The sequence below is a fragment of the Pristis pectinata genome, chromosome 5 (assembly GCF_009764475.1).
Source record: "Pristis pectinata isolate sPriPec2 chromosome 5, sPriPec2.1.pri, whole genome shotgun sequence".
NCBI lineage: Eukaryota > Metazoa > Chordata > Chondrichthyes > Rhinopristiformes > Pristidae > Pristis > Pristis pectinata.
In genome coordinates, this window is record NC_067409.1 from 84,548,047 (window position 1) to 84,575,490 (window position 27,444).

The 27,444-nt window shown below is 38.4% G+C and overlaps 1 protein-coding gene across 2 annotated transcripts in view; it reads left to right on the top strand.

Moving 5' to 3' along the window:
- The window catches only part of LOC127570353 (catenin delta-2-like), a 909,541-nt gene that overhangs the window by 162,177 nt on the left and 719,920 nt on the right, over window positions 1-27,444 (top strand). For both annotated transcript variants that reach the window (XM_052015821.1, XM_052015822.1), the window contains exon 3: window positions 5,205-5,285. In XM_052015821.1, coding sequence (XP_051871781.1) covers window positions 5,264-5,285 — 22 coding nt within the window. In that variant the 5' untranslated portion in view covers window positions 5,205-5,263. The remainder of the gene's footprint in view (window positions 1-5,204; window positions 5,286-27,444) is intronic.

Sequence of the window (27,444 nt, forward strand, 5' to 3'; positions counted from 1 at the left end):
AGAAAACTATGCAGATTTTATTCTTGAGTTCAGTAGCAAGCTGCGTTTAAATAAAAAGCTTTCATTCTCCTACCAGTATCTCCAAATAAGATGGAGTGTGGTGCGTAGAAGTCTTGAGGCATACTATGGGCTGATTTTCATCACCTCTGCCTCTGTGGTGATGAATTTACCAGTTTGTGGAAATGATAAGCCTATACACCCACTTCTTCCAGTTAAGAGCCTGCTTCCAGCCACAGTGCAGCTAATCCTGGACCTGCAAATGATCTAGTCCCCATAAATTGGAGAATAGTTACTCTAAGTTGAGTGTTCTGGTGATCAATTTTTCCTCAGTCCCATTTGTGTATGTGTGTGTGTGTGTGTGTCTATCTCTTAGAAATAGATGTCAATGGGCAAGAAGGAGAAACATTGAAAGCTTTTGCATAACAATTGATGAAAGATGCATTACACTTTCAATCTAATGACAATACTTCCATTTATGGTAGACCATAAGAGTACTTCAGCAGAAAATGCCAGACTAATTGAGCAAGATTTTTAGAGTGCAATCATATTCAATTTCCATAAATGATTAATGATCTGACAAAAGTCTTTTGACGTGTCTGCTGATTTGATTTGTGCTGCAGTCAAATCTTTGTGTAAAATGTCATAGGCATCTTCTCACAGCCATACCTTTTCCAAATTTACCCACTTCACTTTTATTTCAAATTAAGTTATAGCTTTCCATAGTATTTCTCGACTGAAGGGTGTAACTTATATATCTTAAGACAATATGTGACCTGTAGAAAATGTTATATTTAAAAAAAAGACTTTCAGAATACAATTTAACTTGGAATTTGCCTTTAACTGTTTTAAACAAATATCATTTTACAAGAAAAGACAATAAAGAGGCTAATTTTGAGGCTACGGTGTATTAGGTATCATACCGCAAAGAGAGCAATGTAAGTTGAAGGATTACCCAAACTATTCATTTCTATTGCTGCACCATTGGAAAATTGTGTGCATTTGATGTAAAGTCAGAAAGCCTTGAGAGTTCAATAATCTGAAATCAAAAGAAAATCCAAGTATATAAAAGGAGTTATCAAAAGGAGAGCACACAAAATGGCAAAGGAAGTGTGGTAACAATGTCTCAAAATCTAACTGTTCACTAGGTAGATGAGAATTTGTTGAATTTCATGTGTGGCTGCAGGTTTTTAAGGAAAAAAATGATTTTTTTTCCCCCGGAAGATGACTTTGTTAGTACATTTGTCCAAAGCTCCACAACTAAATCCAATTTTCTTTACTTTGAAGCTATTCTTTCGGATAAGGGTTTTGTTCCTTGAATGTGCAGAGAATGATATACAATTCTCTTATTCTGTTGCCTGTCATGGATGATGTTGGTTTTCTTTCGAGGATTTTACTGATCACAGGATGCATTAACAGAACCTTTTATACATTTCTGGCTTTCAATCTGGAATATCTTATAAAATGGGAATTTGTCTCTCAAAACCATAACTGAAATAAACAGTTAGTGATGGCCATGAGTGTCATTTGGGTATGTGTGGCTGGGAGTTCTCAATGAATATCTAATTGTGGGGAAGCAAGGAACAATATATTTTTTTAAAAATAGCATTTTATTCAATTCTTTCAAATTTTAGCATTCACTCTCCTCTGTCTACTGTATATTTAGAAACATTAATTAGCTTATCAAATGTTAGTGATGTTTAGCTGCCTCTAATATTTTCTCCTTCATTGAGCAATGACTTGAGTTAACATGGGTTTTAAAAGAACTGGTTTCAAATGCACCTTTTGACAGTTCAAACTCTCAATAAGTGTATTGCAAACTAATCATCAGGTCGGATTATTTCGATTTGAGTGCCTAACTAGCTTGAAATTTGGATATCCAACAGAATATTTTGAACAGCTCATTAACATAATATGCTGTCGAATATCTTTACAACTACTCCTTGACAACTAGTTTGCTCATTAATATTATATTTCAATTTAAATTAAAATTTTAAACATCCTGTAGATGAAGCCAACCGAAGTTGCTGAGAATGTAAGTTGATTTTTCCTAGAGCTATTCAGTTTCATTGCGGTATCAACAAATTATCCTGTCAGACTAACCAATAAAACAACTTGTTAGAGAGTAAGCTCCTCTAATTAATGCATTTCAAGGGCTTGGGTCGCTCTTTCAGACTGCTACAGCTCAACAAAGAAAATATAGCCTTTTCAACCTTGTCTTTTAAATAGTTAAAGGCCAATTTTGTGCCAAATGAACAGTGAGAGCCCAAATGATAGCATGACTTGAAAGGGGAATGTTTTCAGACTGGTATTCCTGAAACAATGATTCCATTAGAGTACTTATTACACTCTTCTGCAATAGGCTCCACTCTTTCTTTAAAGTGAGAAGCAACATTTCAAGTAAATGTGTTCTGACACCATTATTCATAGTATAATTCAACCAAAAAGAATGGGGTTTGATTAAACAAGGAAAAATTAAACATCTGTCAAAAATTCTCTTGAAAAGGAGAAAGAGGGGTTTGAAAGTGTAAACTCACATTTAAGAATTCTAATTCAATTTGTATCTATGAATTAAGTTGCCTCTGGTTTCTTTGCAATCATACCCAGTCTGTTTTTAAAAAGTTCTGAAAGCTTCTGGCTCCCTGAAAATGCCTTGATTTTCAGTTTTTAGGTGAAGTTATTGTATATGATGGTTTGTCTAAGACACCAGAGATTTGCAGGATTGAGTATTTTAGTTTTCTCCTGCAATATCACGCATTACCTCCTGATTGAGAAGGTACATATGTATCGCAAGACCTGTTGTCCAAGTCATTTCAAAAGATTTCCTTCCCATAATGACTTTATTAAAACCAAAATAATCAGCTAAAAATTTAGAGACTGCTATTGCACAATGTATTCCTGTGTCCAAAATGACCACCAACATGCATATTGGAAGCAATCTCATAAAACAAAAGTCAATCCAGACGTGAAATAACCTGCCATTTTTTTCCTGCATCTCTGTCAAGACTCCTTAACAGAATTTTTGTGTTACCATAGCCCAGTACATACAACACAACATTTCCTCTCTTCATTAATGTGGCCAGTAATTAAATTGTGAAACTGTTAGGTGCACAGAAAGGGGATTCAGCCTATCAAGCTCTTGAGACCATTGTACCATTCAGTTAGACTAGAGATAATTTGTGCATTGAACCATTTGGTTAACATGTTTGCGTAACAAAAATCTATTGGGCTCAGATTTCACTTTTTCAATTGATTTGGGCTCAACACTTTCTTGTGCAAGGCAGAGGAGGGGGTGTGGGTTGGTAGAAAAAAATTAGATATAATTCTGTTGAAGTAACATTAAACCTTACCTTAAGACACCTGGTAACAATCTTTAATTGCGTGAAAGTCCGTCCCCTTAAGACTGAACTGGATATTAAAATTCTACAGGTTACAAGTGCAAAGCAAGATAATCCACTTGGTGCCTATGAATGAGGAGCAACAATCTTGGGGGAGGGTGAAGTGTTATGAAGACCCATGCAGCTGAGGGGGTTTACATTGGAATTTTCTTTTGGAAGACATTCAAGAAATGGTCTGTGTTTTGGGATTTCCGACAAAGGCTGTAGCTGCAAAGTGTTAATACATGTCTCCTTGCAACTGCTGACTGAGCTGCTGTGCTCTTATAACAAAGAGGAGGAAACCATCAGGAAAGACTTAACAGGCCAAGGCATTATTTCTCTACCAACGAGAAGACCAGGAGGTTACCTGAGAGAGATCATTAAACTTATGGAAGTTTCAAAAGAGGTGTTTTCCACCTGTGTGTCTAAATCTAGCAGCAATTAATCGATACAAGTTCTTCCCTCAGCAAGCTGTAATAATGTGTAATGCACTGCCACGTGAAATACTTGTCAGTAGCATTGATATATTTAAAGGGAAGCTAGATAAATACACAAAGGAGGAAGGGACCTAAGGAAAAGTTCAGATGAGATGAATTAACATAAGAGATGTCTTCTCTGAAGCATAAACAGCCTGGAATATCTGGGACAATTGGAGTGTTCTGATGTTTTAACTTCCGCGGCCAATAGGTTTCCACTTCACTTTTAGAATTATTTTGTTTGCTAAAGTCTCTCCTGAATCCAGTTTGTTTTTGTCAAAAATGTGACCCTTAATGAACCAGTACCAAGAGCAGTGCTGCTTTGAAAGCAATTTAAAATAATTTATACATAAATATACAAAGGAAGTTGTTATGACCTTTTGCAGTTTTATTACTGCAGCTGGAGAAAGATTTAATGTGATAAATAAATTGGACTTTGCTAAGGCAAACAGTAATAACTAAAAGATTTTAAAGATGCCTTTGGCAGGAGAAAAAGCACTTTTAAGAACAACATTGAAGACCAGTATACAGGCACAACTATTGGGTACTTGGCATGATAAATCAATCTGGTTGTGTCATCTTTTTTTGTGGTTAGGACAGAGTCCAATGCAATGTTAAATGGTTCAAAGGATTGCAGGAATTCCGTTTGCACTAACATTAATTTGTGTTTGAAATGACATTATCTTTTCCAGTTTGGCTAATATTAGTGCAGTTGCACAAGACATAGCAGTGTGACTGAGCAGAAGTTGGAGGCCAGTTAATTAGGTATGTGATAGATTTCTGCTTTCAAAAGAATAACGCCTTGCAAGCTGTGTCAAGTCAACCAGATTTTCATCCCTACAAAATTCAAGAATAATGAGCTTGGCTAAATTCAAAAATAGAATCTCAGTGTGTTAATTTTGTTGTAAAAATATCATTGGGATGTACTTTTTTTTAAAAGCCAGTCTTCAGAAATCTCTCAGGTATTCAGTTATCAACACTTGACTGTCTGCCCATGACATTAATCATACAGTGTGCACAATTCACCACAGTGCTCAAACAGGAACAGGTCTTAACTTATTTGAGGGTATGTGCAAGAAGGAGTACATGCTTATTCAATATTGTTCCCCACACTGTCTGCCTCCAAACCTCCTTTGGACCTCATCAGAACTACACTGTCTTGTGAACAAGAAACAATAGCTACTTCCTGTGCAGGTAATTTCTATGACATGAAGATATTTTAAAATATCAAAGTCCAAATGTGGTCAAGTTCAAAAGAATTTTAATATGAGTTGTTTTGGTGATTTCTCCAATACATTTTAGTTGACTTTCCTCCAGACTACCCATGGCTCATCTTCATATTTCCCTTATCCAGCAGGTAGAGCATGTGAATGGCCACAAACACCTTCGCTAATTCTGACACCATTCCTACTCATGGCTTTGCCAACAGCAGGAGGTAAGATTTCTTCAAATTGCTTGATCCCCAGAATAACCCTGGGTGGTGGAAGCAGGTATTCTGAGAACATTTAAGTAGTATATAGAGGAGCAGTTGAACTGCCAATGCATAGAATGCAATGGACAAAGTGCTGGTAAGTGGGATTAGTATAGTTAGATACTTGATGGTCAGTATGGACATAGTGGGCTGAAGGGCCTGTTCCTGTGAGTGTATGACTGTGAAAGTAATTTCTTTTTCTTTTCTTTTCTGCTATATTTTTCTTTTCTGCTATATTGTTCAGTCCCATTCTGCAGCTTAGAAAAATTGTTTTTGAATTTTGGCCAAGAAAATTGAAACTTTGCATTATATGTTTGGTCACATCTTTCCTTTCACGTTTTATGCTGATGTATGTTTTCTGGGTTTAATCACGTGCACCTTCTGTATAGAATTTTATGTGTAAGAGATTATTTGAGCAATGATACTTGCCATTTAAACTTGTGGTGCCACCCTATCCACAGTTGGGACTAGTAACAAGGCTCTTTCATAATTCTAAGGAGATGTATTTATCCCAGTCAACATGTTTGTATGATTACAAAATATTAGTAAGAGCACCATTGTTATTTCTTGCACATTGGGTCTCGTGAGTAATCTCAAGATACAGTTCTGAATTCAAATCAATCAGTGGTTCAGCAGGGACTTTGAAAGAAAGCTGTTCTTTTGTTGAGAGGGAATCTTTCTGTTCAGTGTTCATGATAGGCGTATGATGTGGTGGTTCCACTTGGCAAACTTTATACTGTGATCAAATTTCACACGAGCAGCACTTTTCAAAAAATATTGTTTCCAAGTGATGACATTACTCTTTTGTGCCACTAAAGCCAGCACCACATTTCCTAATCATAGAAGTCAGAAAAGGCAAAGTAATATTTGTGAGAAAGACTACTTTATTACTTTATTACTGAAGTTTTAATGAACAGTAGAACCACAATTTAAGATAAAATAATGGCTTGAAAAATAGCTGTGTCCATGTAATTTATTTCCTCCTTGGTATCCCACCGCTTCTGCAGTATTTCCATCCAAGAAATGAGAGTACTGTGAGCTGCAGATTTTAATACAGTTGTGAAATTTGCTCTGTGTTGATTTATTGCATATTTCTGTATGACCTCCTCATTCTGGTCCAAAAAAGGTTGTGATGTACTCCTTCTGGTATTGAAGGGAAAGAACAGTGTAATGCTCAAAATGAGTGTAAAGTAATTCCCGTTAAAGCTGATGAGGGAATGCATATCTGACCTTGGGTGATCATCAGATGATGAAAATCAAACCGACTGTAGATGGTGGAAATGTGAAACTAAAAATCATCAGGTAATGTTTGTTATCTCAGCAGCTTCCTTCAGGACTGGATTTCATGGATCAACGTGATGGTTTAAAATGAGATAATAAATCAGTAACTTCCAGTTCCTTATTCCATAATTACTGACATCACGTGTTATTACTTGACTGGAGTGACAAAAGATGGGATTCCTGGAGACTTGATTGTTAAGCTCATCGAAAACAGAGATCTGGAGATTTCTGGATATTGAGGGAATCAAGGAATATGGTGATAGTGTAAGACAATGGCACTAAGATAGAAGTTAAGCCAACATCTTGATAAAAGGTGAAGCAGGCTTGAAAAGTTGGATGGCCTATTCTGCTTCTATTTCTTGTGTCCTTTTAAATTGTGAAAATCAGTGGAATTCTGATGTTCATAACATCCATAGTGCCCTGCTTATTCCTGTATTCCTCAGCTCATTTTGCACATCTTTGATTTTCATCAATGTACCATAGATGGCCATGCTTAAGTGATAAGTTCTGGAATCTCCTGTCCAACGCCATCCTCAATTTTCCTTTCAATTCCTTTTTAAATGGTCCATAAAACCAACCTTCTTGGCCATGACCATTGTTCCATTAAAAAAATAAAATCAGACAAAGTAGGAAATACTCAGATCAGGCACTGTGTATGTACAAGAAAACAGAATTGGTGTTTCAATCTGAAATGGTCATGCTTTCTCTCTCCCCTGAAGCTGTCTGACATAGTTTATTTCTAGCTTTTTATGGTTTTATTTCAAATTTCCTATATCTGGATTATTTTGCATTTGGACCATGATGCTAACAACAATTTATCAGAATCAGGTTTATTATCACTGACTTGTATTATGTGAAATTTGTTGTTTTGTAGCAGCAGTACAGTACAAAGACATAAGATTACTATAAATTATGAAATAAATAGTGCAAAAAAGGAATAAGGAAGTAGTGTTCATGGATCGTTCAGAAATCTGATGGTGGAGGGGAAGAAGCTGTTCCTAAATTGCTGAGTGTGGGTCTTCAGGCTCCTGTATCTCCTCCCCGATGGTAGTAGTGAGAAGAGGGCATGTCCTGGATGGTGAGGGTCCATAGTGATGGATGCCGCCGCCTTGAGGCGCTGCCTCTTGAAGGTGTCCTTGATGGTGGGGAGAGTTGGGCCCACGATGGAGGTGGCTGAGTCTACAGTCCTCTGCGGCCTCTTGTGATCATGTGCATTGGAGCCTCCATTCCAGGCTGTGATGCAACCAGTCAGAATGCTCTCCACTGTACATTTATAGAAATTTGCAAGAGTGTTTGGTGACATACCAAATCTCCTCAATCCCCTAATGAAGTAGAGCCGCTGGTGTGCCTTTTTTGTGATTGCATCAACATGTTGGGCCCAGGATAGATCCTCCAAGTTGTTGAAGCCCAGGAACTTGAAGGTGCTCACCCTCATTGCTCAATGAGGACTGGTCTGTGTTCTCCCAACTTCCTCTTCCTGAAGTCCACAATCAATTCCTCAGACTTGCTGACGTTGGGTGTGAGGTTGATGCTGCGGCACCACTCAACCAGCTGATCTATTTCACTCCTGTATGCCGCCTCATTGCCGTCTGAGATTCTACCAACAGCAATGGTGTCATCGGCAAATTTATAGATGGCGTTTGAGCTGTGCTTAGCCACACAGTCATGAGTGTAGAGAGTAGAACAGTGGGCATAGCACACATCCCTTAGGTACGCCTATGTTGATTGTCAGCGAGGATAAGATGTTACTGATCTGCATTGACATGGTCTCCTGATAAGGAAGCTGAGGATCCAATTGTAGAGGGAGGTGAAGGCCCAGGTTTTGAAGCTTGTTGATTAATACTGAGGGGATGATGGTGTTGAATGTCGAGCTGTAATCGATAAATGGCAGCCTGGTGTGTTTTGCTATTGTCTAGGTGCTCCAAAGCAGAATGGAGTGCCAGAAGATTGCATCCACTGTAGACCTGTTGTGGCGGTAGCCAAACTGCAGTGGGTCCGGTCCTTGTTCATGCAGGAGTTAATTCTAGCCACAACCAATCTCTCAAAGTACTTCATCATAGTAGATTTGAGTGCTACTGGGTGATGGTTGTTGAGGCAGCTCATTCTGCTCTTCTTGGGCACCGATATGATTGCTGACTTTTAGAACTTTGTGGGAACCTCAGACCGCAGCAGTGAGAGGTTGAAGATATCCTTGAACACTTCAGCCAGTGTGGCTTGCTCTCAGATTTTTGTCTGGTATCTCCTATGATTCTCAACCTTTTTACTGAAATAAAGTGCCTTGGAAGTGCAATTTGCTATCAGATTATTGTATTCTATAAAATTTTATTTGTGAAAGGAGATAATCCTTTAGTGGTGCCCATCTCTGTATGAGATCCAATGAGAGTTAATTCATTGCCAGTAAGGGTTCCTGAATAATTCTATATCAACTTGTAGGCTTGTTTAAAAATATCCATCTATTTTTCTTTTACAATTAAACAATTGAGGTCATCACTACTTAAGCAATTCTTCCATAAGAATGCTTGTTAAATATATTTACCTATTAACATGTCAATGTCTTGTGCATATTTTGGGTTCTTGCCAGTTTATATAGCCCTGATTTCTGGAGCTTCATTTGCTGGCAGTAGGCATTACTGGTAGTCTGTGACAGTAAATGTGGATTGCAATTAACCACTTATGAGCCACTGATTTATTCAATTAATTATTGAACTTTAAATTTTGTTAATGTCTGCTGCAGGTGAAATTCTTTTATTGTGATCATTCTTAGGGTGTGGGTTTTGGTCATGAAACCAACATTTATCATTTATTCTTAATTGCCCTTGAGAAGGAAGAGGTGGCACACCTTCACAAAATACAGGATTTTAACCCAGCAGTGATAAAGGAAAGTAATTACATGTTCAAATCAGGATATTATGACTTGGAGGAAACCTGAAAGAGATAGTGTTTCTATTTAGGTGCTGTCCTTTTGCATTTAGATACTGGAGGTGTGTGTTCTGGAAGAACTATTGGTTGAGCTCCAATGAAGCATCCAACTTTAAAAGCCTTATCAAATCATTGCATTTTAATTTGTTCACTTTTAAAAGGAAGAAAAACAAACAGATTTTCAAAGTGGAGATCAAAAAATAAATTTAGCAATTAAGAATGGAAGGTTTTTGAGGGAGATCAAAGACATTGCCTTGGGTTTTCTAGAGGCTGCACAAAATGAGAAGGTTCAGCATGTGACTTGCTCACTACATGATGTACATTTTAGCCACAATGATATGGATGTCTCTGAAGAAGTGAGAGTTTAATTAGCAACCAGCTGGAGGCTAAATGAATGGCACTTTCTTTAAATTACCTTATTTGGAACTTTTAGAATGATAGACCTCTGATTTTTAGTTGTCAGCTTTTTTTACATATATATAATATATATACATAAAAATACATGCAGCTAATTGTTAATGAGACCCTGCCAGGCATTCCTGACTCTTTTCATTTTTTTCACTCCTTCAGGTTTTAAATGATTGTCAAATCCAAAGCTCTATATAATGTTTAATAAGAAGTGGTAGTTTATAAGATTCTCTTTTTCTCTGTAGCAAAATGGTCTTTTAACATTCATAATTCAGCAAGTGAATAGCATTTTCAGCTCAATTATATTTCAGCTGTTTTTTTTAAACAGCTTACTTGTAAGCCTTACAATTGATAACAAGATAACTATATATTGGTCTTGTAAATTGGATGCTTATTTGATTCTTAAGTTTCATCCCAATCACTTTGTTTGCATTAAAAAAAATTAGTTTTGAGAATAGAAAAGAAAACCCAATGTTGATTGCTGTCTGAAATATTATAATGCACCACTTTTTTAAACAGATCAATCTGATGGTAATATTTGGCATGATCAGTTATGTCTTTATCACTCACCTGTCGAAGATGTACACAACCCATCCTACTTATGAGGTGTGCCACTTGTGCCTCTATGAAAGTCCATGAGCAGGATCTTGGCAGACACCATTGCCTCAAATGTGAGGGGAACAATAAAAAGTTCATTTCTGCTCCTTTGACTACTTGTCAGATTTTCCTCTCTGGTGGTTCAACCAAGGTTAATAAAACTATCCTGCAATGAATTTTAACTGAGCAGGTTAATGGAGGAAGGAGTTAGTATTTGGGCTGAGCAATTGTCTCTCAAATTCTCAGCTGTCAAATTGTCCAGTATTTTTGAACAGGTTATTTTTGTGTCTGTGGAGATGGTGTAGATTGGTAGCATGGAGAAATACTGTTAGAAATGAGTTTAGGTAATATAATTACATCTTGATGAATTATTAAGCAGCAATATCACTTTCCTATGGATATTATTAAGGTGCATCTAATTTCATTTAGTGTCAGTCATTTGTGGAAAAGATGGCCCCATCAGAAAAATGAGAAAACTTTACTGTCATTGATTTTCAATGTATTCATTTCCCAGGATCTGAGCATTGTTGGCAGGCTAGCATTAATTACCCGCTGCCCTTGAGAAGGTGGTGGTTAGCCACCACCTTGAATTGCTGCAGTCCTCTGGTAAAGATACTCCCACAGTGCTGAGGGAGGGAATTCCAGGATCAAGACCCAGTGACCAGGATGGTGAGCAACTTCGAAGGAAACCTACAGTTGATGGTGTTCACATGCACCTGCCACTATCATCCTTAGTTGTAGAGGCTGTGGGTTTGGGTGATGTTGTTGGGCTATCTTGGGTGAGTAAGTGCTGCATATTTTCCAGATGGTATACACTGCAGCCACTATGCACTGGTGGTGAATGGGGTGCCAAGCAAATAGACCACTTTGATCTGGACAGTGTTCAGCTATTTCAGTTTTATTGGAGGTGTAAGTGAGGAGTATTCCATAACGCTTCAGACTTGCGCCTTGTACGTGGTAGAAAGATTTTGAGATGTCAGGAGGTGACTCACTGGCTCACCACAGAATTAGCTCTTGTCACTACTTAATTTACATGCTGGTCCAATTAACGTTTTGGTCAGTGGTGAACCTCAGAATGTTGATGGGGAACTTGGTGATGATAATGTCATTGAAAGGTGTTTAGACTCTTTGTTATTGGAAATGGTCATTGCCTAGCACTTGTGCAAATGTTACCTGCCAATTTCAGTTCTTTCCTGTCTGGTTATTGCTGCATGTGAATGAAATTGAACATTCCCACTTCTGACCTTGCAATGGAAGGAAAGTCACTGATGAAGCAGCTGAACATGGTTGGGCCTAAACTACTAGCCTGAATGATGTCCGGAGTGTCAATGATTGATATTCAACAGCCGCAGCCATCTTCCTTTCTGTGAGAAAAGACTCCAACCACTGGATGCTCATCAACTTCAGCTTTACCACGATACTTTCATGCCATACATGGTCAAATGCTACTTTGATGTTAGGGACAGTTATCCTCACCATTCCAGAATTTAGCTCTTTGGTCCACTGATTATCGGACAGCACATGTTGCTTGACAGCGTTTTTGACAACACCTTGTATCACTTTGGTTATGGTTAAATTATACTGATTAGATGACGATTAACAGGATTGGATTTGTCCTGCTTCTCGTGAGCAGGACACATCCATTTAATTTTCCGCATTGCCAGGTAGATGCCAGTGTTGTAACCATAGTGTAACTGATTGGCTGGAGGCACAGCTACTTCTGGAATGGACTTCTCCAATTCTACAGCTGCTGTGTTGTCTGGGCTCATGGTTTTTGCTTTATCCATTGCTCTCAGGTGTTTGTTGATATCATGTGGAGTGAATCAAATTGTTTGGAGACAGTTTGTGGGAATCTCAGGATAATCCTGAGATGGGTCATCTATTTAGCACGTTTACCTGAACGTGGTTGCAAATGCTTCAGTCTTGTCTTCAGTGGTCATAAACTGAATTGAATAATGGGGTATTCTTGGTGCTGCCTCCTCCCTTTAAGCTGTTTAAATGTCCAACACCATTCACATAGAGCTTTAATCTTATCAGTTGGTTATAAGATTACTTAGCTCTGTTGATTGCATGCAGCTTTTGCTGTTCAACATATATGCCTTGCCTTCACAGGGCTGACTTGTTAAAACTTCAGTGTGTCAATTTGAATTACTGCCTTTCTCTAATCCACACAACCTTTCTCTCAAGAGTGGAAAAAATTGGGACTAAACAGGAAAATTAGTAGAATGGGCTTGAAACATTAACTGTTGCTTAATTTGGGAAATGTGGTGTAAATACATTTTGGGAGGTAAACAAGAAATGGGAGTAGGAATTCAGGGAAAGGTGTTGGATCACCATGGGTGCAAATTGATGGTTCCTTGAAAACGACAGCCCAAGTCGATGAAATCATAATCACGCTACTTATTGCTATTAATAAAAAAGGGCAGTGTAATAAAACAAGGAAGAAATTTAACATTGTGGTACGGTTCAATAGGGTGTGCAGGGTAAGGTCATTTTCTTTGTCTGCAGAGTTATGAGGATTTCCCCCAGTGTGTGATTGCAAAATAAGGGAGTGTGTAAGTGGTTAAAATTAATTTAACTTGTGTACATAAATTGTTGGAGAATGGAATGGTTTCCTCATGGCAGATAATTAAGGCATAGTTCACTGCAACTGTTGCAGCAAGATTGGATAAATATTTGAACCAGAGAAGGCAAGGTGGACAGACCAGGGTAATTAGATTTTGATTGTTCAACAAAGGCCTGGTGCTGAATGTGCTCCTTCTGTGTTGGAAATGTCTACGTTTCTAATTGTTGCAGCAATGCACAATCATTTTTGCTGTGAGACAGGAGCTTTCATCAATAAGTTCTTTTAGAATGTGCGTAATTGCACTGAATCCTAAAAGAGTAAATTAAAATGAAGTGCAATAAGTAGCAATGGTCTGTAATCAAAGAAAATATCAAACTCTTAACTAAGAATTGGGGTGGGGGCTGAGAGGAAACTGACAAATTATGTCGAGTGGTGTAACATTGTTTCACATTGGACATGGGAAATATATGGTAATATGGAATACAATTGTACACATTGAATCTTTTCAATGTGATAGTACAGTTGATTTAGAAAAAATATGTTAATACTAGTTGCAGTTTGAGGGAAGTTTAGAAAATTATGAGATGCATAGGTAGACGGGGTACCCTTTTCATAGGGTCAAAATGTCTAATACAAACGAGAGGGCATGCATTTAAAGTGAGGGGGGAAAGTTCAAAGGAGTGGTGGGTGCCTGGAATGTGCTGCCAGGGGTGGTGGTGGAGGGAGATGCACTGGAGGCATTTAAGAGGCTCGAATAAATATGCAGAAAATGGAGAGATATGGACCATGTGCAGGCAAAAGGGATTAGGTGTCATTAGTTCGGCACAGCATCATGGGCCAAAGGGCCTGTTCCTGTGCTGTACTGTTCAATTTTCTGAGATCTACCAGGGTCTTCATTCATTGAAACTGGTTTGTCTATATGCAATGTTGGAAAATCTAGGGTTGGATTTAGTGACATTTGCAACATCAGGTCACCTTTATCAAAACAAAACTTTTGTTCTGGGTGGCACAGACAGGGAATATATATTTTCTACCCCCGTTTGCTTTGGGTGCAGTAAAAATGACCTTGGCATAGAACATAGGCAGTACCCTCTAGGATGTTCGCTCATGATTATGGAGATATGAACTGCTGAGTATTCACTGCATCATCGACAAGTTCATTTTTGGATATAAATGTATTCACATTTATCGAGGTAGGTCTACTGGGTTCTTATCTGTAATTTTTTTTGAGTTGTGGGGAATGAGATTCATTTTCTGCTCGGCCTATTCCCCAGAACGACTTTAATGAATACTACAAAAAAATTGCAATGATTTTTCACATCGTTAGTCTAAGTTTCTGACTTTGTGCTTCACTGATACTGTATATATAAATATATTTTCAAACTGATGTAACAGAAGTGGTGTGCGCTCTAACCAAAAGTAAAAGCTTTGTTTATTTGCTCAGCCATGGGCATTTGCTAATGTTCTTTTCACATTTTGGAGAAGCAAACCAATGATGAGAAATAGAAATTGAAGCAGAGGTAAACTTCTACTGAAGGGCATGTTTTATGTTAGTGTGGATAGGACTTCACATAAAAATGTGGGAATAGTTAAGAAATTCCAGAGTAGAATATGGAGTAGAACGGTTGGCACAGTGGTGTAACTAGTAGAGCTGCTGCTTCGCAGTTCCAGAGATCCAGGTTCAATCCTGATCTCGGGTGCTGTCTGTAAAGAGTTTGCACGTTCTCAGGGTAATCCTGAAATGGGTCATCTATATTTGGCATATTTTCCTGAATATGGTTGCAAATGCTTCAGCCTTGTCTTCAGTGCTCAAAAACTGGGGCCCCCATAATTGAAAAAGGGGATATTTTTGGAGCTGCCTCCACTCTTCAGCTGTTTTAAATGTCTACCACCATTCACGATTAGACTTGATAAGACCATAGAGCTGCTGACCCGCATCAGCCCAAATGAAGGTTCCTGACTCAAAAGAGCGACTGTCTATTTCTTGCTGCAGATGCTACCTGACCTGCTGAGCTCCTGCAGCAGTTTGATTTTTGCTCCAGGTTCCAGTATCTGCAGTCTCTCGTGTCATCAAATAGGTTAAGGTTGAATTAGTGTAAAAATGGGTGTTTGATGATTGACTTGGAGTCCTTGGGCTGAAGGGCCTGTTTCCATGCAGCTTCTCTCAATGAATATTATAGAACCATATAGCACAAAAGAAGTTATTCATCCCATTATGCTTTTTCAAGCCTTTCAAAGAGTGATCCAGGTTATCCTTTTCTCATGTCTTTCCCTATAGCCCAACAGTTTATTTCTTTTCAAGCATTTATCCCATAATCTTTTCATAGTTCTGGCTTCTGAATCTACTTCTATGAACCTCACCATAGTGCATTCCTGATCATTACAACTCATTGTAAAACTCCCAAGAATGTATCCATATTCTTTCCAAAGCCTATGATTGATTCTATGTCCTCCACTCTTAGAGGCTGCTTGCATAATTGTCACCCATATCATTTTTTCCACAAACAAGCACTTTAAATCTGTGCCATTAGTTATCAAATATTTAGCCAAAGTTCATGCTGTTTATGTATATTTATCTGTAATGGTAAAGTTCAAGTACAGATCAATAGGCAGGACACATGTTTATGGCTGTAAGGATTGAGTGCAGTATGACAGCAAAATTATCCCTGTAAACAAGTTGGTGAAAATTCAGATATTTTCTTGAGGAGGATGATTGACTTTATTCATGATTTATTTATTGACTTTTTCATGATTGTCAAAAATTAAATGGAAGCAATCCTGGTTGAAATGCATTGGGGAAATCTAGAGTTCCATGTAAACACTATGAACTGCATTTGACTGAGTTTTAGTGAAAGTGTGAAAAGATAGCCAATGGATAACTTGTGCCATTTAGTTACTTTTTCCTTTTCTGAATATCGTTTGCTGAAATTCAAAGTTTGCTTCAAAATTAAAACTGAAGTCACTTTATTTCATGCTGACCAAATGTAGCACTTGTTGATTCTATATAGAATGACCTAACTTTAGCAGTTTGTTCATAGTACAATCATTCTCCTGGAGGATTTAAATGTTCTTGGAATTGTAGTTGTCAGTGAGAACAGTGAAATTAACAAAGTTGCAGATTAAATTTCCACTTTTTAAAAAATTTGAGCATATAGTACACTAGAACTGAGAGGAATTTTTCACTGTTGAAGGTAGCAACTTTCTGATCAGGCGTGAAACCAAAGACCCACCCCCCACCTCAAATGGGCATAAAAGATCCCCCACCCATATTTTCAGAAGAGTAGACACTCCCCTGCTGTGAGCAATATTTATCTTTTAAACATGACACTGAAACAACTAATCTGGCAATTTATCTTGTGGCTGTTCATAGGATCTTGTTATGTGCAAATTAATCCTACATTTTTGTACATTACATCAATGACAATACTCCCTAAATACTTCATTGGATTCAACACATGTTTCATTGGTTGTGTTGGAGTTATAAAGGTTACCTGTAAATGGAAGTTCTTAATCTTAGTTTGAGTCTCTGCAATGCGGGGGAAAAAGTAGAGGATTGGAGCAAGAGTTTTACTTCAGAGTGGCAAATACTTCTTTTATTTTCAAAGTAAATTCGGAATTTTTAAAATAATGTTAAAGCTTTCCCTTTCTAAGATAGAGTTTGACAAATTAACCAAGGGGACATGTTCCTTTTCTGCCTAAATCTTAGAACTTTATTGCAGACAATTACAATTTCACAACCAATGTTTATAACCTTGTTTGATACAGAATTTGGCTGGCTGCCAAAATATAGCCTTTGTGCTCATGAGTGCCATTCTCAGAGAATACTTGTATCTTTCCTCAAAACAAATGAATTTGTCAAATGTTACAGTTTCACATTAATATACAATTTGTTTTGTTGTAAAGATAATAAGGTTCTCCACTGGAAAAAAGGATTGAAATTATACCCAGTGTACAGTGGGATGCTAAGTGAATTTTCATAATGAGAGGTATTTAAAGAAAATGACATAAGGTGTATTATTCATCTTGACGTTGGATCAACCTTCTGTTAATATTATATCTTAAAAATATCTTCAAGAACTTGTGGTTTCAATATAAGAGTGCCGTCATAGTATATACTTATGTTATTGCAACTGACAGCTTGTGAAATTAACAATGGCGAATGAAAGAAGGATCTGCATGCCCTTCATTAATTGGCAAAGCTCTTGTGGTACTGCTCAACATGAGTTGGTGGTTCAGTTTATTCAGGTAGCTGAGACAAGCTGGAAATATGGATGTGGATAAGGGTTTCACATCTCTGTTCAAGAGATTTGGAGGAAATTTCAGGTTGGATTGTCACAAACCCAATAATGTGCTCATTTTGGGGAATTAAATGTCAGAACAGGAGAACGTCATTCAGCTACTTCAAAACCAAATTATTGTTCTCTATCATAATTTCAGTGTGGTACCTGCCTGATTCAGGTAAATATGTAATACAATTACATTTTTTCTAAAGAAATAACAACTCTGCAAATCTTAAAGAGTTGAAAGTATTTCCCACCCCCACCCCCCTCCCCTACAATGGCCAACCTAGCCACTTGGCCTTCCATACTCATGATTTGATTTCTACATGAGTCATTCTTTATCTTTCAGTTAATGCAAATGCTTATCTCTGCATATATTCTCACAATCAGGCCCTGAAGACCATTAAAAAAACAATTTATTTTTCAACTCCGTAAGTATGTATCTCAAGGCCAACCCAGCATTGTTAGCTACAATTTGCATGAAAATTCTTCCCAGGCATAGACCATCTCCAAAAGAGTGAGTCTCACCACTGTCCCTCACTACATTTTGAACCATCAAGATCTTGGGGTCACTGTTGACTGGAGAGAGATGGATTGAGAGGAAGAGGGTTGCCAACTATCCTGTATTGAATGGGATGCCCTGTGTTTAAATGGGAAATTAGTTTTCTCATCGGATTTCAGTTCAGTATGTTCATTTGCTGTGTAATTTTCCTAGCTTGTGTGAATCAGTTCCTGGGCTGGTTCCAAGCTGAGTGATTCTGGGGTGAAATTTTTCTGGAGTCACACTACAAATATGAGCTCTGGATTGTGCAGACACTGATAAGCATTGTCTGCTGGCTGTGGTTGTCCAAATCAATATAAACTCACCTTGGAGCCTCCAAACAGATATGCCCAGGAAATACCAGAATCCTTCCCATCATGGCAGAGTGAGCTCCATCCGTGGTTGGGAGTCACATCCATAATCTGTCCCTTGGCAAACCCATGCGCTGGGCAGTTATTTGGTGCTGTTGAAAGGACCACACAGAACTTTGTTTTCATTGTGATGTTGCTGCCTTTCCAAATCTTCAACTTTATTCATTTTCCAGTGGTGGCTATTTTATCTTTTCTGGTTGCTGCGATCTGTTTAAAATGTTTTTCCTTTTGCTTTCTCAGTAGCAAATTTTATTGTTGTATCGTTGCCAATCACTGATAAAGTTGGCACTTTACTCTTCTCCTTGCTAATTTCCATGCCGCATCATTTTGTAACCTTGTGTGACCTTTCCATTATCGTCTTAATTTCTCTACAGTTTCACCGGTGTTTCATCCTCTTTCTTGCCCAACTCTGTTAAACCATCTGGTAATTAAAGTTTCAAACTCTCCATTTTTGTCTTAAATATTCCATATGTGTAGTCAAATGAAGGTCAGTGAATTCTGTATACATAGTAGATGCAGTTTATTGGGGGTGGTATTAAAGCACTTTTTTTCTTTAGAATTTAAAATGTGACAAAGCTTTGAAGTTCCATCAACTAGCCTTAAGGCAATGTTAACAGGAAAAAAGGGTGCTGTGAATTTAACCATTGAAGTTTCTTTAAATGGTGAATGCAACAGTGCTTCAAAGCCACTGTTTGACTAAGCAGCATGATAAGACATTGGAAGCTCAGTCAGAGATGTAATCATTACTTGCCACAGTTCACTGTTGGGCTTGATACAAATTCTGGTTCATTACAAACTCCTTAATGAGACAATCCAAACAGCATGTGAAACATTCACTTTGCATGGTTGTCCCCATTAAGTAAACACAATTTAAAATATGTATGCTGATCTTAATTAGAAACAATGTTTTTGTGAGTGCCCAACAGCTAAAATCATTAACCTGGTTGGCGCTAACAGCAGGTATTAAATAGATGATAAGTAGGTGTAAGGCTGGTATGGTAAGCCACAGCATGTCACCTGCTTTTAGAAGGGTGTGTAAAAACATCTCATTTTATGCCACATGTAACTTGAGTTCCTGAAGAAACAAAACCATACTCATCATGAAGAAGTCAGGAAATGTGCATAGCTATGACTATTGTTCATCATTACAAATCCAGTTGGAAAGTTCAGACATGATTGCAATACACCAGATATTTATTTCTGCAGTGTATTGGTTATGTAAGAATTCCTAAATAAGAAAAGGAAATGCAGAATAGGCATTGTTTTTTGAGAAAGGTGTAGATTTAATGAGCAATTATCACAATTGGATATGTATGAATTCTTGCTCAGCCTTGTTTTGGATGCTCTCTTGATGTGTATTCCCAAGTGTAAATTAGCTGGTGATACTCTGTAGAATCATAATAGGGGTTCCATATTCTATAACGTAGAAATTTGTCCAATACTTTCCAATACTTGTATTTTCCCCCAGAGGTTGTGTGTATAATCATTTGGGTTTAGTTCCTCTCTAAGGTATGGAAAAACTGTACAGAATGTTTCTCTCTGATATTTTAATCATCCTCATATAATGAAATTGATTAAATAACTTTCAGTTTCAAATTATGAGCCAAAAAAGAGGATTCCATTCCAAATCCTTCACATCATAACTCCAGGTTCTATTTATGCTATAATTAAAAAGTATGGCACATATACACTCTTGAAAAGAATTTCTGCATGGCAGTAATTTTTTTTATTTCAGTAGGTGATGGGTTGAAGTATTACCATTCTTTTTGTATTATATCTAAAACTGATCTTTTGTGAAATAATCCTTTATGAAATACTGGAGTTGTGAAAGGGAAAAGTTAAATGGATGACAGCAAGAAACAAATTAATAATTGGGCTGAAGGAGCAGAAGGGAAACATTGTTAGACCAGGGGTTGAAGTACTTCCTGCTATATTTCACTTGTTCGGCATTGAAGTAGTTTTTACTTGTGCCTTCAATACATAGATTGTGCTAAGATCCATGGAGAATTAATCTGTGCCTGAATGAATGTTCTACATGACATGAACTTGTTAATTGCCCATGTAAGCGAATGAGCATTGACCAGTATTAATATAATTACAGTGGCATGCAAAAGTTTGGGCACCCCTGGTCAAAATTTCTGTTACTGTGAATAGTTAAGCGAGTAAAAGATGACCTGATTTCCAAAAGGCATAAAGTTAAAGATGACACATTTCTTTAATATTTTAAGCAAGATTACTTTTTTATTTCCATCTTTTTCAGTTTCAAAATAACAATAAAGGAAAAGGGCCCGAAGCAAAAGTTTGGGCACCCTGCATGGTCAGTACTTAATAACACCCCCTTTGGCAAGTATCACAGCTTGTAAACGCTTTCTGTAGCCAGCTAAGAGTCTTTTAATTCTGGTTTGGGTGATTTTTGCCCATTCTTCCTTGCAAAAGGCTTCTAGCTCTGTGAGATTCTTGGGCCGTCTTGCATGCACTGCTCTTTTGAGGTCTATCCTCAGATTTTCAATGATGTTTAGGTCAGGGGACTGTGAGGGCCATGGCAAAACTTTCAGCTTGTGCCTCTTGACGGAGTCCATTGTGGATTTTGAGGTGTGTTTAGGATCATTGTCCTGTTGTAGAAGTGATCCTCTTTTCATCTTCAGCTTTTTTTTTACAGATGGTGTGATGTTTGCTTCCAGAATTTGCTGGTATTTTAATTGAATTCATTCTTCCCTCTACCAGTGAAATACTCCCCGTGCCACTGGCTGCAACATAAGCCCAAAGCATGATCGATCCACCCCCGTGCTTAACAGTTGAAGAGGTGTTCTTTTCACAAAATTCTTCACCCTTTTTTCTCCAAACATACCTTTGCACATTGTGGCCAAAAAGTTCTATTTTAACTTCATCAGTCCACAGGACTTGTTTCCAAACTGCATCAGGCTTGTTTAGATGTTCCTTTGCAAAGTTCTGATGCTGAATTTTGTGGTGAGGACACAGGAAAGTTTGGAGAAAAAAAGGTTCGTAATGTAATTAAGAAATGGCAGTTAACAGGAATGGTGGAGGTCAAGTTGAGGTCTGGAAGACCAAGAAAACTTTCTGAGAGAACTGCTCGTAGGATTACTAGAAAGGCAAATCAAAACCCCCGTTTGACTGCAAAAGACCTTCAGGAAAATTTAGCAGACTCTGGAGTAGTGGTGCACTGATCTACTGTGCAGCGACACCTGCACAAATATGACCTTCATAGAAGAGTCATCAGAAGAAAACCTTTCCTGCGTCCTCACCAAAAAATTCAGCATCAGAAGTTTGCAAAGGAAATCTAAACAAGCCTGATACAGTTTGGACTGATGAAGTTAAAATAGAACTTTTTGGCTGCAATGAGCAAAGGTATGTTTGAAGAAAAGAGGGTGCAGAATTTCGTGAAAAGAACACCTCTTCAACTGTTAAGCACGGGGGTGGATCGATCATGCTTTGGGCTTGTGTTGCAGCCAGTGGCACGGGGAACATTTCACTGGTAGAGGGAAGAATGAATTCAATTAAATACCAGCAAATTCTGGAAGCAAACATCACACCATCTGTAAAAAAGCTGAAGATGAAAAGAGGATGGTTTCTACAACAGGACAACGATCCTAAACACACCTCAAAATCCACAATGGACTCCGTCAAGAGGCACAAGCTGAAAGTTTTGCCATGGCCCTCACAGTCCCCTGACCTAAACATCATTGAAAATCTGAGGATAGACCTTAAAAGAGCAGTGCATGCAAGACGGCCCAAGAATCTCACAGAACTAGAAGCCTTTTGCAAGGAAGAATGGGCAAAAATCGCTCAAACAAGAATTGAAAGACTCTTAGCTGGCTACAGAAAGTGTTTAAAAGCTGTGATACTTGCCAAAGGGGGTGTTACTAAGTACTGACCATGTAGGGTGCCCAAACTTTTGCTTCGGGTCCTTTTCCTTTGTTGTTGTTTTGAAACTGAAAAAGATGGAAATAAAAAAGTAATCTTGCTTAAAATATTAAAGAAATGTGTCATCTTTAACTTTATGCCTTTTGGAAATCGGGTCATCTTTTACTCACTTAGCTATTCACAGTAACAGAAATTTTGACCAGGGGTGCCCAAACTTTTGCATGCCACTGTATCTTAGTGGTTCCAGAACTGAAAATGCACCAAGGTTCTTCCTCTCTTGACAATAATAACCTAGGGCAATCTTCTCTTAACCAGGCTTGTCAGGTGCTGATTGACTGCAGACAACTAGCTGCCATATAACTTACAATTATTAGAAGATAATGTTGACTAGTAGGTGGATATATTTGACATGGTATTCTAGAATAAAGTTATTCATGCAAATATGTTTTAAGCGCACAAGGGTTTAGCTGACCAACTGCATTCCTTCAGTGATCACACTTCATGTTAAAATGTCATTATTCCAGATTTATTAAAAGAACAAATATATTATTAAGGTTCTACTATCAAAGCCTGTCATGTTACCATGTTCAGACGTTACTTATTCTTTGTTAGAATCAAGCTAGACACTGCACTGAATATTGAATCCACTGTCATTCGCTCAATGAAAATACCTCTGCTGTGCTTCATCTAATAAACAATATTTAGTAATGTATAACTGTAAATTACATGCAACAGATACTTGTTTATCTCTAAGGAAAACTGGGATTAATCCAAATTTAGAAAGATGCTAACAATAGGTTTAACTAGATAAATGCAGATTTTCAAAGATATGAGATTGAACAAGTAATCCTCAATAGTCGATCTTTTTGCCACATCTCTAAGAATTTACCTTGATGTGGGTGTGTGAAGGAGAGCATCAAGAGAAGATTGTAAATTCACAAGATTAGTGTGACTAGAATGTTCGATGCAGTTCTTGTATCCATAGATCTTCAGTATTGAAGAATTACATTTTTGATCCCCACAGGTCCCAGACTGCATGACAGACTGACAAAACATTTTCACTGCTGAATATCCCTCAAGGGGTATATGATCCAGTAACAAGAACACTGTTCTGCTCCAGAATGATTGCAAATACTTTAGGAGGTCAGGTGAAAAGGGGTCAGATTACTATCAGGCATGATTAATCCACAGGGGGTAACATTGTAAAGATATTTACTGCTGGCATAAATTGGAAGTGCTGCCTTTGGTTGGGAGGAGGGATGAGGAAGCAAGAACAGCAGTCAAATCAGTGGCACCACGATTGGCTCTGTTGTACAGCCTGGAGAATCAATGTGTAAGCAATTGATATGACAGGGGCTCTATAGTTAGGGACACTGGCATGTTTGTGGCTATGAGCGAGACTCCAGGATGTTGTAGTGCTTCCCTGGTGCCGGTGGGGGTGGGGGTGGGGGTGAAGGATGTCTCTGAGTGGGCACAGGATATTCTGAAAGGGGAGGGTAAGCAGCCAGAGCTCGTGGTCCATATTGGTACTAATGACATAGATAGATGAGATCCTGCAAAGGAAACTTAGGGAGTTAGAAAGTTACAAAGCAGGACCTCTAGGATTGTAATTTCAGGATGATTCCCTGTGGTATGTGCCAATGAGGCAAGAGGTGGAAAAATAGTACAGTTGACTGTGTGGCTAAAGAACTGGTGTAGGAGGGAAAGCTTCAGGTTGGGCTCTCTTCTAGGGCAGGTGGAACAAGGTCCCTCATGGTAGGCTGGCCGAAAAGATTAAAGTACATGGGATCCATGGTGAGTTTGTCAGCTAGATGCAAAACTGGCTTGGTCATAGATGACAGAGTGGTGGTGGTGGAGGGGTATCTCTCTGACTGGAGGGCCAGTGGTGCTCCACAAGGATCAGTACTGGGACCTCTGTGATGCATATGATCTGGATGAAAATGTTGATGGTCTGATTAGTAAATTGGTGGAGTTAAGGATCGTGAGGAAGGTTGTCAAAGGATACAGCAGGATATAGATCAATTGGAAATTTGGACAGAGGAGTGGCAGATAGACTTCAATTGTGAGGTGATGCATTTTGGGAGGTCAAATACGAGGAAATTATATAGTAAGTGGCAGGACCATGAGGGGCATTGATGTACAGAGGGATCTTGGGGTGCAAGCCCATAGCTCCCTGAAAGTGGCAATACAAGTGGATAGGGAGTTAAAGGAAGGTATAGCATGCTTGCCTTCATCATTCGGGCATTGACTATAAAACATTAGTTGAAGTATTTTGTGTAGTTCTGGTCTCCACACTGCAGGATGGATGTGGGGGCTTTGGAGATGATGCAGAAGTGTTTCCCTGGGATACTGCCTGAATTGGAGAGATTTAGCTACAAGCAGATGTTGAACAAACTTGAATTGTTTTCTCTGGAGTATTGGAAGTGGGGGAGGTGACCTGTTTGAAGTATATAAAATGGTGAGAAGGTTAGATGGGGTGAAAATATCAAGTACTAGAAGGCGTAGTTTTAAGGTGAGAGGGGGAAAGTTTAAAGGAGTTTTACGAGGCAAGTTTTTTTCATATGTAATTGGAATGTGCTGCCAGGGAAGGTGGTAGAAGCAGGTATGATGGGAACATTTAAGAGGCGCACATGGATAGGCAGGGGATAGGGGAATACAGACTATGCAAATACAGATGGGATTAATTAGATTGGCATCATGGTGCAGACTTGGTGGGCCAAAGAGCCCATTCCTATGCTACACTGTTCTATGTTCTCTCACATTCATTAGCCACCTACTACCTTATCTGAGGTCATATTAGCTGTTGCCTTCACTTTTATACTGAACATCCAATGAAGTGTGTGAGGTTCAACAACACCTCCCACATCTGTGGCCTCTACCACAAAGAAGGATAACTGAGGCAGGTACTTGCAAATTCCCCTTCAAGTCACATAATACCTTAACTTGGAACTGTATCTCCATCCTTAATTCTTGCAATGCCTAAATCTTGGAACTCCCTACCTTAAAGCAGTGTACGAATACCTTCAGTACAAGGACTGTGGAGGTTTGGAAGGATGCTTAATAACAAGAACTCAAGGCAATTAAGGATAATCAATGATTTCTGGCATTTTAATAGTTCAATTAGGGTTTCATTCCTGAGTATTACAGATGAATCACAATGATCCTGAATTTAAGCCAGGATGTTTGGGGAGAACAAGCCTGGGATTTGTCTGCAAATGCAGAAAAATGGTAAATGCGAAGAGATTTTTAATTCTAAGGGGGATACACCAAAATTGAAGTTTGACTGCTTTTAGAGAGCCACATTAAACAGATGACATACATGTGCCTGCATATATCCTGTCTTTCAAGTGCTTAACGCTTACTGGCGAACCTTGCGCCCATACTTCTTCTAGCCTGAATATGCCCCAGATTTGTGTTGGGAAATTAGTTTATCTGAATGTAGAATCATAGCAAATTTACAAAATAAATTGAGGCCATTTGGTTTAATGTGCAATTGAGACGACTTTAGTGTACCAAGTATACCATAACACCCATGTCATAGCAATCAAATAAAACTATTAATTGGGTGTCCCAATGATCAGGGTGAAATTCTTTTTTGCACTGAAGTAAATTACAAACACTCTTGTTGCATTTAGAAGCAGTACTAATTTTAAGCAACCTGAAAACATTTTCATTCACTGCATTTGCTGTCCTTTAATAGTTTAGCACCATAAATCATTGCCTTGCTGTCAAAGTCCAGCTTTAAGAAGCACAAAGACACATAGAAATAGAGATCATTTCTTTGCACAAACTTGTTTGATCTGATAGGATCTGTAAAATTTTCTACCTTTGACATTTCCTTAACACACTCTGAGTGGTAATCTGTAAAATTGAATGTACAGATTTTTCCCAAGGGAAAATGAAGTATATGACTAAATGCCATCAGGGTCCATTTCACAAATGAAGCAAGACAATGCTGGAAATATTCAAGAAACAACTTAAGTGTTTCAGGGTAAGGGGGTGTAAAGACCAAAGGGAAAGTAAAATACTGCAGGTGCTATATATATGAAACAAAAACAGCAGATGCTGAAAATACTCAGAGTTGGTGTTTCAGGTTGATGACCTTTCATTGACTTGAAATGTTAATTCCATTTCTCTCTCAGCAGATGTTGTCTGTCCTGCTGAGTATTAACAGCGCTTTCTATTTATATTTCAGAACGAAGGGAATGTCTGTGGTAGGGTTGTAGAGCAGGAGAGACTGACACAAGTAGTGGCAAGGGTTATCGATCACAGATGATGTGAATGGAGGTGGTGTAAATTGCAGGAGATGAAGGAAAGCTGAGGAGGACAGAGGTTTTAAAAAAGGATAAGTGGGGAGAAAGCAGTGCTTGGATGGTGAGAAGCAAAACACTGAAGATGCTGGAAATCTCATTTTAATAAAAACAGAATAACCTTTCATCAGAACTGACCAGTTGTATTCATTGTTAAGTCCTAAAAGTTGTAACATGCTTAATAAGATGAGCTCTTGTACCTTGAGCTAATGCTGGACTTCTTTGGAATAGTGTAAGAGGCCAAAGATGGATCAGAGGAAGAATGAGAAAGAGAGTTGAAGTCATGAGCAATTAAAAGTCATCTTTGTAGATGAACAGAGGTGCTCCACAAAGCAATCACCCAATTTGTGTTTGGTTTCTTCAATGGAGAGAAGACCACGTAGTAAGCACTGATGGAAAAGGTACAAGTGAATTGTTGCTTTAATTGGGTGAAGTGTTTGGGTCTCTAGAAGGTGGGATAGGAGGAGATAAAAGTACAGGTGTTGCATAGGATGCTATAAGAAAGGGACTTATTGTTGGTGGAGATGGAAGATTGAACCAGGAAATTGTGGAGGAATAGTTCTTTCAGAATGCTGAAAAGGGAGGGTAAAATGAGTCTGGTGGTATTACATTGAAGGTAGCGGAAATTACAGGCAATAATCCACTGGATGTGAAGGTTGGGTGAAAGGTGAGGAAAAGGGGAATCCTATCTTTGTTCTGGATGGGAGGACAAAGATTGAGAGTAGATGTAATGGAGTCAGGGGAATTTTGAGAATGAAATAGGGTCCTTTCAAGATAGCTGTGGAAGTCTGGGGCTGGTAATTGATATTGGTCACTAACCTATCACCTGAGATGAAGATGGAGAAACCAGTAAAGGAAGTGAAGACTCAGAGATGGATCATGAAGGCAGCATTGGAGAGCAGATGTTCTTGCTCGGGGGCTGTCTGTGTGGAATTTGCATTTTCTCCCTGTGACTGTGTGGATTTCCC